The sequence below is a fragment of the Podarcis erhardii genome (genome assembly GCF_964252035.2).
Source record: "Podarcis erhardii genome assembly, chromosome: 2".
NCBI classification, from domain to species: Eukaryota; Metazoa; Chordata; class Lepidosauria; order Squamata; family Lacertidae; genus Podarcis; species Podarcis erhardii.
Window position 1 is genome coordinate 118,252,827 of NC_138498.1, and position 19,347 is coordinate 118,272,173.

The 19,347-nt window shown below is 44.0% G+C and overlaps 2 protein-coding genes across 5 annotated transcripts in view; one reads left to right on the plus strand and one right to left on the minus strand.

The window, feature by feature from the left end:
• The first annotated feature begins 792 nt into the window (after positions 1-792).
• LOC309336587 (uncharacterized protein) lies at positions 793-14,557 on the plus strand. Of its 4 annotated transcripts, none has more exons than XM_081852587.1 (4): positions 793-915; positions 2,477-2,676; positions 8,123-8,265; positions 11,555-14,557. In XM_081852587.1, the coding sequence occupies exons 3-4, from the start codon at positions 8,196-8,198 to the stop codon at positions 13,831-13,833; spliced, it is 2,349 nt and encodes a 782-aa protein (XP_081708713.1). In that variant the 5' UTR covers positions 793-915; positions 2,477-2,676; positions 8,123-8,195; the 3' UTR covers positions 13,834-14,557. The 4 variants fall into 4 exon arrangements, with proteins under 4 accessions (XP_081708713.1, XP_081708714.1, XP_081708712.1 ...); XM_081852588.1 differs by lacking the exons at positions 793-915; positions 2,477-2,676 and adding exons at positions 4,993-5,162; positions 5,264-5,429; XM_081852586.1 differs by lacking the exons at positions 793-915; positions 2,477-2,676 and adding an exon at positions 4,993-5,162.
• The window catches only part of LOC309336632 (uncharacterized protein), a 40,079-nt gene continuing 24,955 nt past the window's right edge, over positions 4,224-19,347 (minus strand). The window contains exon 7 of the transcript XR_014154058.1: positions 4,224-4,262. The gene's annotated coding sequence lies outside the window, so the exon portion shown is untranslated. The remainder of the gene's footprint in view (positions 4,263-19,347) is intronic.

Consider the following 19,347-nt stretch of genomic DNA (forward strand, 5'->3'; position numbering starts at 1 on the left):
AGCAATTTTCGTGTGATCTGGTTTCAAGTGACACAAATGTGTGAATCGGGGTAAGGCAGATTCCTATGTTCCTTTGTTCTGAGGTTTCTACAGTGCCGGGTTCAGAAACAAACCCTGTCTTCCCCTTTCTCTTCCTCTGTGAGTAGATGATGCTAGGAACAAAGTTTTCTGCCTGGGTTGTGGTCACAGCTTTGCCCTCCCGTCTTATGCCTTAATTTGAACACGGAACACACGTTTTGTACTTGAGCCTCACCCCCCACACAGACACCCACTCACACCACCTATCTACACAATTTATTGCTGTGTTTTATTTTATCCTGGAGTGGTTTGGTTCCTTTTTGTTGCCCAGTGCTATGGTGATTTGAATTGTTTTTCAACAGTACAGTTTTAAGTAGTTTTTTAAAAAACCACTCTTCTAGATCCTCATAAACAGCAGCTTACCTGGGTCTCAACACGAAGCATTTTTACTCAAACTTCTGCTTCAAAACTTCCAAGGAAGGAGATTCTGCCACCTCCCAAAGGAGACCATTCCCACAGTTGAACAGCTCTTTTTATCAGAAAGTTCTTTTGTACGTCTAGTTGGAATCTCCTTATATCACATTGTACTGTATATCAAACTTTAGTCCCCAGGTGTTGTTGGACTACAACTCCCATCATTCTTTGCTTGCAGGACCAAGGACCAGGGATTATGGGAATTGTAGTCCAAAAAAAACCAGGGAGGGGAAAGTTTGAGAAACACTGGAAGATACTACATCCCCCAGAAGGCTTTGGGTCTGGATAAGAAAGACCGCTAGGCGTGGGAAGTCCCACAATGCAACAGGCTCTCTGGTAGAAGCATTTCCCGCACTGCAGGTCGCTTTGGGAGCTCATCACGGAAGAGAAGCTGCATCTGACTCATGTAACGGGTGAATGCGGGTGAGAAGCAAGAGAGGGAAGATACGGGTCTAAGGGTTTATCCACACTTACACTTGAATCCCCCACCCCACCCCCAAAACGGCTCTATCATGCTCAGTTAGAGGAGCAAGCAGCAATTCAGATTTCCCCCAGTTTGGCCTTTAATACAACCTATCTCTAAAGAGCAGGTTTTTCCCTTGGAAAGGAGTGGGATAAGGGGAAAACTGCCCAGACGTGTACTTTCCTAAGCGGATGTGTGAAGAAAAGAGTGGGGAGAGGCTGAATTGTAGAATCAAAAGAATTGTAGAGTTGGAAGGGGATCTGAGGGCCATCTAATCCAACCCCTGCAATAGAGCCATTGGAATATGCAGTTGTAATGTGTAGATATCTAGAACCATGGAGGGGGGAGGGAAGTTGATGACTATGATTGTGTGAGTAAATTGAATGGAATATGAAAACTTGTAATGGAAAAAAGCACATTAAAAAAAATTGAAAAGGAGAATGCAGTGTCAGGGCTCTAGCACCAAACCAGAGCCCTTGCTCTGCCCTCCCCGAAGCAGATATAGTCATACCTTGGGTTAAATATGCTTCAGGTTGAGTGTTTTCAGGTTACGCTCCCCAGCAACCCGGAAGTAACGGAATGCATTACTTCTGGATTTTGCTGCTCTTGCATGCGCAGACGCTCAAAATGACATCATGCACATGCGCGGAAGAGGCAAAATATGACCCGCACATGCTCAGATGCACAGTCGTGGGTTACGTTCTACTCAGATGCGAATGGGGCTCTGGAACGGATCCCGTTCGCATCCAGAGGTACCACTGTAATTGTAATTATGGTTTTTCTTTTGCCTCTTATATTGTCTTTTCTTGTGCCATGGAATTCCAGTTGTAATAGCAATAAAATGAAATATAAAAATAAGATTCAAAATAAGAAATAAAAGAAGTAATTAAAATGCAACTGAACAAACATACAGCATCTGTTTTTCAACAGTCTACAGTTTTAAGTTCTGTGTTTTGTTTTTTTAAAAACACCCTCCCAGATCCCATAAATGACAGCTTACATAGGGCTCAGCTGCAAGCATTGTTTCTCAAACTTGAGGTGTTTTTGGACTACAACTCCCATCATCCCTAGCTAGCAAGACCAGTGGTCAGGAATGATGGGAGTTTGTAGTCTAGCATTGTTTGGGTGGGTGCCTAAGTTTGATAAATACTGGAAGAGACTACATCTCCCAGAAGGCTTTGGGTCTGGATAAGAAAGAAGACAAGGACTGGGCAGCCCCAGAATGCAATGGGATTTTGCTTTCTCCCCTCAGCCCTCTTTTTCAAGGAATCTTCTTGGTGGGAAGGGGAGGACGCAGAACAAGATTGTTGTGATAAGGAAAATTAGGGGGGTGTTTGCAGGGTGTCCTTAGGGAGTTTTGGGAAGAGAAACTGCAGCTGACTTGTGTAATGTTATATATAACATATATATGAATGAATGAATGAGTGAGTGGTGCAAGGGCTCAGGTAGCATCCTAGAGCCCCTCACTCTGCCTTCCTTAAGCCAAATAATTATATTTATTGTGCTTCTTTTGTTTAATAGAATCATAGAATCTTTCGACTGGAAGGGGTCCCGAGGGTCATCTAGTCTAACCCCCTGCAATGCAGGAATCTCAGCTAACACATCCATGACAGAGGGCCATCCAACCTCTGCTTAAAAACCTCCAAGGAAGAAGATTCTGCAACCTCCCGAGGGAGACCGTTCCCACGGTCGAACAGCTCTTATTATCAGAAAGTTCTTTCGTACGTCTAGTTGGAATCTCCTTATATCATATTGTACTGTATATCAAACTTTAGTCCCCAGGTGTTGTTGGACTACAACTCCCATCATTCTTTGCTTGCAGGACCAGGGACCAGGGATTATGGGAATTGTAGTCCAAAAAAACAGGAGCAAGATTGAGAAACACTGGAAGATACTACATCTCCCAGAAGGCTTTGGGTCTGGAAAAGAAAGAACGCCAGGCGTGGGAAGCCCCACAATGCAATGGGCTCTTGCTTTCTCCCCTGAGTCCTCCTTATCAGGAGGAGGAAAAACAAGGGGTTTGCAATCGGACTTTAGAGGGAAAAGCCTTTCTGTGAAGGCTGCACATGGGGCACGATGGAGGTCGCTTGAAAGGTGTCCTTTGGGAGCTCATCACAGAAGAGAACCTGCAGCTGAATTGTGTAACAGGTGAATGTGGGTGAGAAGCCGGAAAGGGAAGACACGGGTCTAAGGGCTTATCCACACTTACTCTTGAATCCCCCCCATAAAAACTGCTCTTTCGTGCTCAGAGGAGCAAGCAGCCATTCAGATTTCCCCCAGATTGGCCTTTGATCCAGCTTACCCATAAAGAGCAAGTTTTGGGGAATTGTAGTGCAAAAACACCAGGAGACTCAAGGTTAAGAAACAATGCTTGCAGGAGAGGAGCAAGGGGGAAACTGCCCAGACATGCGCTTTCCTAAGCAGATGTGTGAGGGAAAGAGTGGGGAGAGGCTGAATCGTACAATCAAAGAATTGTAGAGCTGGAAAGGGATCTGAGGGTCATCTAGTCCAACCCCCTGCAATGGAGCCATTGGAATATGCAGTTGTAATGGGTAGATATCTAGAACCATGGAAAGGGGGGGGAAGGGAAGTTGATGACTATGATTGTGTGAGTAGATTGAATGGAATATGAAAACTTGTAATGGAAAAAAGCATATATTTTTTTAAGAGAATGCAGTGCCTGGGCTCTGGCATCATACCAGAGCCCTTGCTCTTCCCTCCCCGAAGCCAGATAATGGTAATTATGGTGTTTCTTTTGCTTCTTATATTGTCTTTTCTTGTGCCATGGAATTCCAATTGTAATAGCAATAAAATGCAATATAAAAAATAAGATTCAAAATAAGAAATAAAAGAAGCAATTAAAGTGCAATTGAACAAACATACAGCAACGGTTTTTCAACACTCTACAGTTTTAAGTTCAGTTTTTTAAAAATACACCCTCCCGCATCCCATAATCAGAAATAGTACCTCGGGTTAAGAACTTTGCTTCAGGATGAGAACAGAAATCGTGCAGCAGCGCAGCGGCAGTGGGAGGCCCAATTAGCTAAAGTGGTGCTTCAGGTTAAGAACAGTATCAGGTTAAGAACGGACCTCCGGAATGAATTAAGTACTTAACCTGAGGTACCACTGTATATGAATGAGTTGTGCAAGGGCTCGGGTAGCATCCTAGAGCCCTTCACTCTGCCTTCCTTAAGTCAAATAATTATATTTCTTGTGCTTCTTTTGTTTAATAGAATAATAGAATCTTTGGATTGGAAGGGGCCCCGACGGTCATCTAGTCCAACCCCCTGCAATGCAAGAAACTCAGCTAACCCATTCAATTGTAATAGGCAATATAAAAAATAGGATTAAAAATAAGAAATAAAAGAAGCAATTAAAGTGCAATTGAACAAACATACAGCACCTGTTTTTCAACACTCTACAGTTTTAAGTTGTGTTTTTTTAAAAAGCACCTTCCCGGATCCCATACCTAACAGCTTACGTAGGGTTGAGCTGCAAGCATTTTTTCTCAAACTTGAATCCCCTGGTGTTTTTGGACTACAACTCCCATCATCCCTAGCCAGCAAGACCAGTGGTCAGGAATGATGGGTGTTTGTAGTCTAACATTGGTTGGGTGGGTACCTAAGTTTGATAAATACTGGAAGAGACTACATCTCCCAGAAGGCTTTGGGTCTGGATAAGAAAGAAGACAAGGACTGGGGAGCCCCAGAATGCAATGGGATTGTGCTTTCTCCCTCAGCCCTCCTTTTCAAGGAATCTTCTTGGTGGGAAGGAGAGGACGCAGAACAAGATTGTTGTGATAAGGAAAAGCACATTGGATGGGTCACTTGCAGGATGCCCTTAGGCAGTTTTGGGAAACGAAGCTGCAGCCGACTCTTGTAATGTTATTTATAATGTATATATGAATGAATGAGTAGTGCAAGGGCTCGGGTAGCATTCCAGAGCCCCTCACTCTGCCTTCCTTTAGCCAGATAATTATATTTATTTTGCTTCTTTTGTTTAATAGAATCATAGAACATTTGGACTGGAAGGGGCCCCCGACTGTCATCTAGTCTAACCCCCTGCAATGCAGGAATCTCAGCTAACACATCCATGACAGATGGCCATCCAACTTCTGCTTCAAAACTTCCAAGGAAGGAGATTCTGCAACCTCCCAAGGGAGACCGTTCCCACGGTCGAACAGCTCTTATTATCAGAAAGTTCTTTCGTAAGTCTAGTTGGAATCTCCTTATATTGTGCTGTACTGTATATCAAACTTGAGCCCCCAGTTGCTGTTGGACTACAACTCCCATAATCCTTTATTTGCAGGACCAATGGTCAGGAATGATGAGACTTTGTAGGGTGGGTACCCAAATTTGAGAAACTCTGGAAGAAACTACATCTCCCAGAAGGCTTTGGGTCTGGATAAGAAAGAAGGCTTGAGAAGCCTCACAGTGCAATCAATGCACTTTTGCTTTATCCCATCAGCCCTCAGGTACTCTTCTTGGCAGGAAGGGGAAGAGGCGGAACAGGATTGTTCTGATAAGGAAAAGCACATTGGAGCAAGACAGAGGTCACTTGCAGGGTTTCCTGTTGAAGCTTATCACAGAATAGAAGCTGCAGCTGACTCATGTAATGTGTGAATGTGGGGGAGAAGTAGGAGAGGGGAGGTATGCGTCTTAAGAGCTTATCCACACTACTGGCCCCCCACCTAACCTCCAAAACTGCTCTTTCGTGCTCAGTTGGAGGAGCAAGCAGCAATTCAGATTTCCCCCAGACTGACCTTTGATCCAGCCTATCCCTAAAGAGCAAGTTTTTCCCTTGGAAAGCAGCAGAGCAAGGGGAAAACTGCCCAGACATGTGCTTTCCTAAGCAGATGTGTGAGGGAAAGAGTGGAGAGAGGCTGAATCATACAATCAAAGAATTGTAGAGTTGGAAGGGGATCTGAGGGTCCAACCCCCTGCAATGGAGCCAGTGGAATATGCAGTTGTAATGGGTAGATATCTAGAACCATGGAAAGGGGGGGAAGGGAAGTTGATGACTATGATTGTGTGAGTAAATTGAATAGAAAATGAAAACTTGTAATGGAAAAAAGCATAAATATATATATAAGAAAAAAGCATAAATATATATATAAGAGAATGCAGTGCCAGGGCTCTGGCACCATACCAGAGCCCTTGCTCTGCCATCCCCGAAGCCAGATAATTGTAATTCTGGTGTTTCTTTTGCTTCTTATATTGGCCTTTGATCCAACCTATCCTAAAGACAAAACAAAATAAAAAAATTCCTTCCAGTAGCACCTTAAAGACCACACTTCTTCTGAAGAAGTGTGCATGCACACGAAAGCTCATACCTAGAACTAACTTAGTTGGTCTTTAAGGTGCTACTGGAAGGAATTTTTTTATTTTGTTTTGACTATGGCAGACCAACACGGCTACCTATCTATAACTATCCTAAAGAGCAAGTTTTCCCCTGGAAAGGAGTGGGGCAAGGCAGAAACTGCTCAGACACATGCTTTCCTAAGCGGATGTGTGAGGGAAAGAGCAGGGAGTGGTAGAATTAGAGAGTATGGAATCTGGAAGGGGGAAGGGAAGTCAATGATTATGATTGTGTGAGTAAATCAATGGAATACGAAAACTTGTAATGAAAAAGGCACAAATAATTGTGTGTGTAGATAGATATATAGATAGATAGATAGATAGATAGATAGATAGATAGATAGATAGATAGATAGATAGATAGGGCCAGGGCTCTGGCACCATCCCAGAGCCCTCACTCCACCCTCCTGAAGTCAGGTGATTGCATTTCTGGTTTTTTGTTGTTTGTGTCCTATTTTGTATTTTCTTTTGCCATAGAATTCTGATCATAGTGCCAAATTCAGCTAAATCATACATTACAACCTCTGCTTGAAAACCTTCATGGAAAGTGAGGTGTGTATGTGAGAGTAAAGGGGGAGGTGAAGTCCCCTTGGACTTTTGTTCCTAAAATCGGTGGATGCTCTATTAGACTGCAGCAGTATCATTGGAAATAATTGGTGGTGGATCAAAATTGGCTTATTTAAATTGTTGGTTGGTAAAAACTTATTAGGATACCATTTACAAGAGGACCCCCGAGATCTCGACTGCCTAGGGGCCTCCACAGGGTTTAATCCTGCACTGGTGGTGGCAAGAAAACAATAGGGATTTTCAGGACATAACAGGCTTCCCATAAGAAGCTTCTGGTTGTGCGGGGCGGTGGGTAGATTGGCAGACAGGATTGTTGGGTTGCCATGCATCTGGAACTTCCTTGAAATAGCCAGGATCTGGCTGTCAGAAATGCTGTCCGGGTGGAAATTGCTGTAATGTCTGGAAAAATCCAGATGTACAGCAACCCATGTCAGAGGTGTAGAATTTGGTAAATTTCCATGAATTTGCCCTGCCCAGAAAAAGCTCAAAAACTTGTGTCCAGATTTTCACTTTTTGAAATATGGCAACTCTAAGGATCCATGAGACACATAATGGTCTGGACAAGTTGAAACAATGGAGGGGCTGAAGGTGTTCTCTGTCTTGAATCCTCCAACATTCATGTCCTCAAATTCAAGTGTTTTGAGAGAGGAGGAAAAACTTCACCCTTTCCACTTTTGTCCTGCCATGCACAATTTTATAAATTTCTATCGTGTCACCTCTCACTTTGCTTTTCTGAAAAGCCCCAAATGCTTTTTGACGTGCGGTGACCTGTATTATTCCAAATGCAGCTGCACCATAGATTTGTATAACGGCACTATGATATTGTATGGAGAATTTGCCTTTTTCACAGACTCCGTACACACACTGGGCCAAAATCTTTGAGCTGTTCACTATGACCCCAAGGTCTTCTTGCTGGTCAGTCAATGCCAGTAGGTTTCCGAGCACAATTCAAAGTGTTGGTGCAATTCAAAATGTTGGGCTCCTGCCCTGTGGAACACCCTCCCATCAGATGTCAAGGAAATAAACAACTATCTGACTTTTAGAACACACCTGAAGGTAGCCCTGTTTAAGGAAGTTTTTCATGTTTGATATTTTCTTGTGCTTTTAATTCTGTTGGGAGGCACCCAGAGTGGCTGGGGCATAAATATATTACTATTATTATTATTATTATTATTATTATTATTATTATTATTATCTCATAGACCAATGAGAGGCCACTGCTGAAAGTTCTATTTTCATACAGGGTGGTAAAAAGAGGCGGCTCCACATCCGTCGTGATCCTCCGCCAAGCCATCAGTTGAAAGCCAAGGAGAACGATGCAGAAGTGCCTTTCCCTGGGAGCGATGTTATTGCTGGAGCACTCCTACTGTCGCCCAGCCAGTCCAGGTAGGTCAGCGACTAAATGGTTTTCACATGCATATGCCCTGTGGAATGCCCTCCCTTTAGATGTCAAGGAAATAAGCAACTAACTGACTTTTAGAAGACATCGGAAGGCAGCCCTGTGTAGGGAAGTTTTTCATGTTTGAAGTTTTATTTTGTTTTTAGTCCTCTGTTGGGAGCCGCCCAGAGTGGCTGGGGATACCCACCCTGTTGGGCACGGTATAAGTACCGTATTTTTCGCTCTATAGGACGCACTTTTTCCCCTTCAAAAATGAAGGGGAAATGTGTGTGCGTCCTATGGAGCGAAGACGCCATAGCCGCGACCCCCTCCTGGCTGGAGAGGTGACGCGCAGCTATAGCAGGAGCCTCTATAGCCGTGCATCACCTCTCCAGCCGGGAGAGCGCGCGCGGGGCTAAAGCAGCCCCCCACGACCCTCTCCCGGCTGGAGAGGTGACGCGCGGCTATGGCAGGAGCCTCCATAGCCGCGCGTCACCTCTCCAGCCGGGAGAGCGCATGCAGGGCTAAAGCAGCCCCCCGCGACCCTCTCCCAGCTGGAGAGGTGATGCGCGGCTATGGTAGGAGCCTCTCCGCTGCGCCTTTCCGCTGCTCCCTGACCTGCTCTTTGGGGCTGGTGGTGGGCTCCCCCCCCCGCCAGCCCCAAAGAGCAGGTCGAAAGGAACCTGAAGCCTGGAGAGTGAGAGGGTTCGGTGCACACCGACCTCTCTCGCTCTCCAGGCTTCCAAGGTAGCCGCCTGAACGGCACCTTGTTTTAGAGCGGGAAAACAAGAGGGGGGAAATTCTCCCCCTCTCTGCGCAGCGCCTTCTGCCGCTTCGCTGAAGGGGCGCTGGGCAGAGAGGGGGATAATTTTTTTTTCTTGTTCTCCCCGCTTTAAAACAAGGTGCGTCCTATTGTCCGGTGCGTCCTATGGTGCGAAAAATACAGTAATAAAGTTGTTGTTGTTGTTGTTAAAGAGGAATCCAGAGGTCATTGTGCACCGGGGAATCTTCTGGAAAGAAGAAATAAGGAGCAATTTATGCAGACAGTGACATTATGCCACAGACTGCGCCAGAGGAGAGTGTCACACTCACCAAAGGCAGGTTAAGGGGAACACCAAGCCAAGAGGGAGCCCCTGGGGGCACCACAACAATGAGGAACACTGGAAGGGGAGAGTTGTTTGGGGCACCGAATTTCGGCGTTTTACGGGGCAGTGTTGAAATTTCAAAGCCCAAAGTCCGCCATGCACTCACACCTTCCTTGTGCCGGTTCAATGTAGCTTTCAAGGTGGGGTGTGGGATTGTAACAACCTATCACTACCTCATGACAAGGTTTAATAACAACAACAACAACAACAACAACAACAACAACAACAACAACAACAACAACAACAATATTTTATTTATACCCCGCCCTCCCGAGCCGAAGCCGGGCTCAGAGCAGCTAACAACAATAAAAGTAACACAGCGTTCTAAAATCAATTCAAAATCAAATTAATGGCAAGCATTGGGCTAGAGTTCTGTGAGGATTACCAAAGGAAGGGGTCAGGCTGTGCCCTGGCCAAAGGCTTGGTGGAACAGCTCTGTCTTGCAGGCCCTGCGGAAAGATGTCAAGTCCCACAGGGCCCTAGTCTCTTGTGGCAGAGCGTTCCACCAGATCGGAGCCACAGCCGAAAAAAGCTATGTTTGGAAAAGTTTGGAAGTTTAGTCACCTAGCCAGCAAGAAACATCAAAAATGCTGCTGGGAACCTGACCCCAATGATAAGGTGATCTGGATGGCAGCCTTGTACAGTGGTGCCTCGCAAGATGAAATTAATTCGTTCCGCAAGTTTTTTCTTCTTGCGAGTTTTTCGTCTTGCGAAGCACGGTTTCCCATAGGAATGCATTGAAAATCAATTAATGCGTTCCTAGGGAGACCGCCTTCAGACCAGGTCTGGGGACAGTCTGTCCCCGGACCTCTTCTGAAGGCTGGCGGGGGGAGAAGGACTTTTCTCCCCACCGCCAGCCTTCAGAACAGCCTTCTGAAGGCTGGCGGTGGGAAGAAAAGCCCTTCTCCCGCCGCCAGCCTTCAGAAGAGTTCCTGCAGGGCTGCCTCTGAAGCAGAGTGCCCCTCGTGCGGGGCAGACATCTGCAGCTTGGGGAGCCCTGCAGGACTTCCCCGCAGGGCTCTCCAAGCTGCGGATAGCAGCCTGCTGCCCCGCACGAGGGGTGCTCTGAAGCAGGGCTCTCCAAGCTGCGGATAGCAGCCTGCTGCCCCGCGCAAGGGGCGCTCTTAAGCAGAGCGCCCATCACGCGGGGCAGACATTCGCAGCTTGGGGAGCCCTGCAGGGCTCTCCAAGCTGCGGATAGGGGCAGCAGGCTGCTATCTGCAGCTTGGAGAGCCCTGCGGGGAACTCTTCTGAAGGCTGGCAGGGGAAAAGGGCTTTTCTTCCCACCGCCAGCCTTCAGAACAGCCTTCTGAATGTTGGCGGTGGGGAGGAAAAACCTTCCTCCCACCGCAAGTCTTCAAGACAGGTCCGGGAACAGAGGAGAAGGCGCGCTGCGCTTCCCCGCTGTCCCCGGAGATTTCCCTATGGGCTTTCGTCTTGCGAAGCAAGCCCATAGGGAAATTCGTCTTGTGAAGCCGCTAAAAATCGGAAAACCCTTTCGTCTAGCGGGTTTTCCGTCTTGCGAGGCATTCGTCTTGCGAGGCACCACTGTATTATGTTATACACTGTGGCTTGCTGTTGTGTTAATGATTGTAGCTTGGAAGTTATTTATTGTAATTGCTAAGAGTGGGTTTCTGTTTAATTTTTATATGCTGATATTTAATATTTAATATTATTTTATACTATTATAATGTTTTATAATATTATAATAATTTTTAATTATTTTATACTATTATAATATTTAATATTATTTTATACTATTCTAGTGATTGTTGAATGCTAATTTATTTGATGTAGGTTGCTTATTTTAAAGTTATGTTTTATTATCACATTAGATGGTGTACGTTCTTTGTTTCTTCAGCTTGTAAACCGCCTTGGGTATCGTAAGACAGAAAGACGGTTTTCAAATTAAAAGTGATGATGATGACTAAAGTGAGGCCACTTTGTGTGGAGAACAGAGGGGCTGTGGGCAATATGCCCAAATCTGGGCCTACCCCTGGCTACACTTAATGTAAATTGGGGGGTGGGGTGTGAGAGCTTTCACAGGTTCAGGCTTCATATCTTGCGTATCATAGCACAACCATTATTCAGTTTGTATTGTGTGGTTCCTTCTCTTCCAGACTCAGACTAACTTTCCACCCTTCTCTCTAAGCAGATGACACCAGCAGAAAATATACCTGCCCAATCTGTGGCGAGTGCTTTGCCTCCACGTGGGCTCTTGACAGACATCAGAGAATCCACACAGGAGAGAAGGCCCAGAACGGCAGTGAGAGTGGGGAATGTTTTGGTCAGAGTTCAGGGCTTTTGAGCCACCAAAGTACCCGCCAAAGAGAAAAACCCCATAAGTGTGCAGAGTGTGGGGAAACGTTTTCTCATCGATCCGTCCTTGTGCTCCATCGGAAGGTCCATGCAACAGACAACTCCTATCACTGCCGGAAGTGTGGAGAGAAACATTCCCCACTCTCGGATTTTGTGAAGCATCTCAGAGCCCACGCAAGAATAAAACCGTACAAATGCTTGGAGTGTGGGAAATGTTTCCCTCAGGAATTGCAGCTTTCTGAACACCAGAGAGTCCACACAGGAAATAAACGACACAAATACTTACAGTCGGAGACGAGCTTTTCTAGACGGCGGCAACTGGTGAGACGTCAACAGATCTATAAGGGGGGTAAACCCTATAAGTGCATGAAATGTGGCAAATCGTTTGCTCAGCACACTGTCCTTGTGATCCATCGGAAGGGCCACTCGGGAAAGAAACCATATAAATGCTTGGAGTGTGGGGAAAATTTCCCTAGCCGATCAGTTTTTGTGAAACATCAGAGAATCCACACAGGGCCCCACAGATGTGATGGGTGCAGGAAAAGTTTTCTCTGGAGATCACAGCTTCTTGTACACCAGAAAATCCCCAAAGGACAGAAATGCCACAAATGCAGTGATTGTGAGTCATCCTTCTCTTGTAGGCCACAACTTGTTATTCATCAGCGAACCCATTCAGGAGAAAAGCCTCATATGTGCTTGGAGTGTGGGAAACGCTTCCCCACAAAATCAGATCTTGTTCAACACCAGATAATCCACCCAGGAAAGAAACCCTATCAATGCACAGAGTGTGGGAAATGTTTTCTTGATAAATCTGCCCTTTTGAGCCATCAGACGGTTCACAGTGGAGAGAGGCCCCATAAATGTGCGGAGTGTGGGGAAAGGTTTGTTTCGCCGTCAGAACTTGAAATCCATCAGGGAATCCACACAGGAGAGAAACCCTACAAATGCAGGGAATGTGGAAAATGCTTTGCCGGCCTAGCAGACCTTGATGAACACCAGAGAGTGCACACAATAAAGGGGCCTTATGAATGTAGAGATTGTGGGAAATGTTTTTCTACTTCATCACATCTTAATAGACATAAGAAAGCCCACCCAGGGAAGCCATATATATGTTTGGAATGTGGAATGATATTTTCTCATTCACATACCCTTAAGGGGCACCAGAAAAAGCATACAGTAAATAGATGCCATGAATGCTTGGAATGTGGGAAATGTTTTGCTAGGAGAGAGGGTCTTGTGACTCATCAGAGAATTCACACAGGGGAGAAGCCCTACAAATGCTCAGAGTGTGGGAAATGCTTTTCAAGGAGAGACAGTCTTGTAAAACATCGGAGAGTCCACACAGGTGAGATATCCTATAAATGCACAGAGTGTGAGGAATGTTTTACAAGCGAATCACAGTTTATCATCCATCAGAAAAGCCATGCAGGAAAGAAACCCTACAAATGCACGGAATGTGGAAAAGTCTTTACCAAGAGTAAGAACCTTCGTAGACACGAGAGAAATCATACTAATTTGGAACCTTACAAATGCGTGGAATGTCGAAAACACTTTGCCAGCCTAGCAGACCTTGATGAACACCAGAGAGTGCACATAGGAGAGGGGCCTTATAAATGTGAAGATTGTGGGAAATGTTTTTCTGTTTCAGCACATCTTATGAGACATAAGAGAATTCACCCAAGAAAGCCATATATATGTTTGGAATGTGGAATGATATTTTCTCATTCACATACCCTTAAGGGGCACCAGAAAAAGCATACAGTAAATAGATGCCATGAATGCTTGGAATGTGGGAAATGTTTTTCTAGGAAACACTGTCTTGTGCTTCATCAGAGAACCCACACAGGGGAGAAGCCCTACAAATGCTCAGAGTGTGGGAAATTCTTTTCGAGAAGAGACGGTCTTCTGAAACATCAGAGAATCCACACAGGAAAGATAGTCTATAAATGCACAGAGTGTGAGGAATGTTTTGCTAGCGAATGGCGGCTTATGATCCATCAGAAGAGTCATGCAGGAGATAAACCCTACAAATGCACGGAATGTGGAAAATTATTTACCAAGAGTAAGAACCTTCGTAGGCACGAGAGAAATCATAATAAATCGGAACCCTAGAAAGCATATCTCATAATCCCTTGGACAATCGATACAGGAGACAAGCCCTAAAAATGCTTGAAGTGTGAAAAATGTTTTTCTGAAAAGTTGGAGCTTCTTATACCCAAGAGAGTCCACACAGGAGAGAGGCCTTACCAGTGTGTAGAGTGTGGGAAATGTTTCTCACAGAGAAACCTTAAAAAACACCAGAGACTCCATAAAGAATAGAAAGCATATAAATGTTGGGAGTGCAGGAAATGTTATTTAAATAAGATTTTGTTACAGATTTTTAATAATACAATAAGATAAAAGAAACAAATCTAAATAAAAAACAGAAACAAAGAGAGATGGATAAGAGAATATACCAAAGGAAAACAATATAGAAGAAAAGAAAAGAGAAAATGACTTCTGATTCTCCCGCCTGTCTGTTACATAAAATAAATTATTAAAAATATTCACCCTAGAATGACATCCAACAGATCTACTTTCTGTTAGGTAATATTTTCCCAGTCTTCTATTCCAAATGTATCTGATTAGTTCATATTCCTTTATAAACAAAAAGTCCAAAGGAGGTTCTCTAATTATTGCTATTAATAAATTTCAGCAATCATTTTCCTCTAAACAAACATATGAACTTTACCTCTATTAACTTCAACCATTCCTCCATAGTAAATGTTAAAATATCTTTCCATCTTTGTCCACACAAGAGTTTATTCTATTTATATATTAAAATAGTATGCCACAATCCTTTTTTTATTGTGTATTCATTAACTGAATTTCCAGGTTGTAGACAGAGACCTTTCTCTCTCAACTCTCTCTCTGCTGGCTCAGGGTGTCTCTTCATTTCTCTATCCATGGCTTCATTCCACTCCTCCGATATCACAATTCTACTTTTTCATTCCTCTGCGAAGAGCTTTTCCATTTTCTGGCAACCCTTTATCGAAATTGCTCCCTGAAGTCTCTGTGTCCTCTTTGTTTCCATTTTCCATTTCATCCTTCTCTCTCTCTCTCTCTCTCTCTCTCTCTCTCTCTCTCTCTCTCTTAGTTCTTATTTGATTTTTCAAATAAAGATTTACAACAAAACCAAATTCATTTCCATATACAGAGTTTTCTCCGAATCTTGAGACACCCCCATTCCCTCCATGGGTCCTAATGTCAACGTTTTCAACTGCTTATTATTATCAAATCTATATTTTATATCTATCCATATTATCCATCAAATTTGTTACATTACAAGTGAGATTAAAATCCTGCTAATGTTTTCATTTGCTTACGGTAGTCTCCTAAATAAATTATAAATTTTCCCCATTCTTTCTTGAAGTTTTTGTCTTCTTGGTTCCTGAACTTTCCAGTCAGTTTTGCCATCTTGGCATGGTCCAATAGCTTGATTTACCATTCTTCTCTGGGCAGGATTTTGTCTTCGTTCCACCTCTAGCCTAGTAGCAACCGTGTGGCTTTTGTCACATGCATAAGAGGTTTTCCTGCTAATAAAAAAGCTTCTTTTTTTATATATATACAAAAGTTATTTTAAACATTTTTTTTCAATTCATTATATATCATCTCCCAGAAAGCTTTTATTACCTCACACAGCCACCACATATGATAAAAGGTACCTTCTTTCTCTTTACATTTCCAGCAGGTATTTGTACTGGTTCTATACATTGTTGCTAGCTTACTAGGAGTCAACTACCACCGGTACATAATTTTCATATAGTTTTCTTTCAGCCCTAAATTTCAAATCCGTTTTCCATAACTTTTCCCAACCTGCAATCTGAATGTTGTGCCCCAAGTCCTTTGCTCAGTGTATCCTTACAGATTTGACCTGTTCATCTCTTTTGTGCCATTCCAAGAGCAATCTGTACAAAATATATATACAAAAATGTAGCATTTCATCCTTCTCTAGTCCACTTTCATTCCCCATTTCATTAAACTCAGCTCTAATCATTTTTATTTGCTCATCAAGGAGGATGCCAACAGTCACTGGAATGCCCAATGACATGTTTGCCATAAGGAATGTGCCTGATCTTATTAACAATTAAATCTCGTTGTTGTTTGGTCCTGTCCGACTCTTTGTGACCCCCTGGACCAGAGCACTCCAGGCACTCCTGTCTTCCACTGCCTCCCGCAGTTTGGTCAAACTCATGCTGGTAGCTTTGAGAACACTGTCCAACTATCTCGTCCTCTGTCGTCCCCTTCTCCTTGTGCCCTTTCCCAACATCAGGGTCTTTTCCAGGGAGTCTTCTCTTCTCATGAGGTGGCCAAAGTATTGGAGCCTCAGCTTCACAATCTGTCCTTCCAGTGAGCACTCAGGGCTGATTTCCTTAAGAATGGATCAGTTTGATCTTCTTGCAGTCCATGGGACTCTCAAGAGTCTCCTCCAGCACCATAATTCAAAAGCACCCATTTTTTTTGGTGATCAGCCTTCTTTATGGTTCAGCTCTCACTTCCATACATCACTACTGGGAAAACCATAGCTTTAACTATACGGACCTTTGTTGGCAAGGTTGATGTCTCTGCTTTTTAAGATGCTGTCTAGGTTTGTCATTGCTTTTCTCCCAAGAAGCAGGTGTCTTTTAATTTCGTGACTGCTGTCACCATCTGCAGTGATCATGGAGCCCAAGAAAGTAAAATCTCTCACTGCCTCCATTTCTTCCCCTTCTATTTGCCAGGAGGTGATGGGACCAGTGGCCATTATCTTCGTTTTTTTTATGTTTAGCTTCAGACCATATTTTGCGCTCGCCTCTTTCACCCTCATTAAAAGGTTATTTAATTCCTCCTCACTTTCTGCCATCAAGGTTTTGTCATCTGTATATCTGAGGTTGTTGATATTTCTTCCAGCAAACTTAATTCCAGCTTGGGATTAATCCAGCCCAGCCTTTCGCATGATGATTATGCATATAAGTTAAATAAGCGGGGAGACAATATACAGCCTTGCCGTACTCCTTTCCCAATTTTGAACCAATCAGTTGTTCCATAAAGGTAAAGGTACCCCTGCCCGTAAGGGCCAGTCTTGCCAGACTCTGGGGTTGTGCACCCATCTCACTCAAGAGGCCAGGGGCCAGCGCTGTCCGGAGACACTTCCGGGTCACGTGGCCAGCGTGACATCGCTGCTCTGGCCAGAGCCAGAGCCAGCGCAGCACACGGAAACGCCGTTTACCTTCCCGCTAGTAAGCGGTCCCTATTTATCTACTTGCACCCAGGGGTGCTTTCGAACTGCTAGGTTGGCAGGCGCTGGGACCGAACGACGGGAGCGCACCCCGCCGCAGCAGTTGTTCCATATCCAGTTCTAACTGTAGCTTCTTGTCCCACATAGAGATTTCTCAAGAGACAGATGAGGTGATCAGGCACTCCCATTTCTTTAAGAACTTGCCATTACTTGGAGGTAATCAGAGATAAAGTCTTGATTGACATGCATAAATTGAGATAACACAAGGAACCAGGGGGAGGGATTCAGTGCCATAACGTGGATTTAATACTATGTGAATACAGTTGTTTGAAATCTTTTTTTTCCCATTTTTATCATCTGTGATGATTTGGTTTATTTGTGAAAATTAATAAAAATATTTATTAAAAAAGATACAGGTAGGTAGCCGTGTTGGTCTGCCGTAGGCGAAACAAAATAAAAATAAACAAAAAAGATGTGTGCACGCACACAAAAGCTCATACCAATAACAAATTTACTTGGTCTCTAAGGTGCAACTGGAATGAATTTTATTTTATTATTTAAAAAAAGAGGAATAAAAGAGCTTCATAGTGTTCTCTCTTATCAAAGCACATTCCAGTGACTTTGTATATTGCAACTTGTGAAGGGGCAGCGGGGAGCAGGAGATGCTCCATTCTATTCCCCAGCATCATTGTGGGGATGACTCTTCCCTTGGTGTCAATTTGCTCTGCATCGGAGTGAAAAGGGAAGAGATGGAGGGAAGGAAGGAAGGAAGGAAGGAAGGAAGGAAGGAAGGAAGGAAGGAAGGGCTTGTGGGAAATGGCAATTGAATCTGATTCCAGATCTTCAATTTATACAAGGTTGGATGAGGATGGTAGAGAAAGAGAATTTCCCCTGCCCATATCTGAAAAGCTCCATGGCACAACATTCCTGTGTGGGAGATGAAGCTGAGACTAGTTCGCCAGCCAAAGGTGTGTTGGAAACCCCTTGCAGTATAATCAGTGGGGTTTTTTTTCTGGGGGCTCGTGGGGGGTACGCATGCCCTTAAACATTTTGTGAATCAAAAAATGTCCTAGATCTAGGACAAAAATTTGCTGGAAATGCAGGGAGGCTGAAAGTACATAGCTCCACATGTAGTGGAACTGTAATAAGAGTAGGCAGTTCTGGGAAATGACCTGCAATTGACTTAAGAAAATGTTCAAATGCTCTCTCCCTAAGAAACCAGAGGCTGTCCTGCTAAGAATTATGGGAAATGGAATTCCAAAAAAAGTAGAAGAGAGTACTTACGTACGCCACAGTGGCTGCCAGAAATCTGGTTGCAAAAGGATGGAAGGGAGAGGATATCCCAACCAAATTGGATCGGATTGGCAAAGTAAATTAAGAATATGCTGAATTAGCGAGATTTATCAGCAAGGTTATGAGATATCTCAGATGAAAAAGATTACTAGAGAATGGGATATTTGTAAGGTCTATGTCAAATAATATTGTCAAATGATAAATCCGTTAGCAGGTTTTGATTGAGCTTCTCTGCTTTAAGAAGGACAATTTTACAAAATCTAATGTAAGTTAAATAACAAGGAGAAACAAAGTCAATGTGTGGTTCTAAAGAATTTAATTTGAGAACATAATGGGAAGATCGGATGTCAAGTTTAATTACAAAATAGTGTACAAACAAGTATCAAACAATGAATGAAGAACTGCTTATTTCTATTTTGTTTATAACATTTACTGAAGATTTTGGTTGTACGGTTTTGAAACCAATAAAGCATTTTTTTTAAATTGTGAATCTACGTTTGGCCTCATTGGGGGGTGGTTTTTCAATATGAGTGGGGAAATGAGAATACCCCTAACATTTTTTAAGGAAAAAAAAGCACTGGGCATTGTTGTTGTTGCACTGGGCATAATGATCCATGACTGACTGCATTTTGACTCCCAAGGTGGAAAGGATTCCTCCTGAGAGCCCTATGACCTTCAGCTGCAGCCCTCTTAATTTCATTTTCCTGGAAGTCGCCTCCTTCTTTGGCAATCACTCGTAGCCGGGTAAGATTGTCTTCCATGAACACGGGCCGTAGCAGCGAGTCCATGGAAGGAAGCCCCCGTTGAGTGAATTGGGACTTAAGAGAGACGCGGTTAGCAGGATTGCAGCTGTTGTCATTTTGCACTTCAGAGAAGCCTCACGGACCGTCCCATCTGTCCTAGACTGGAGGAAGGGGGACAAGATGGAGGGCAGACCGAACCTCCTGCACCCTTCTGAGGGTTGAGAGGAAATCGGAGAGGCTGCAACATGGCACCCAGCTGGTCTCTGCGAGAACAACATGGGGGACTAGATGGGCCACTGGCCTGATCCAGCCCAGCTCTTCTTAGGTCATTCT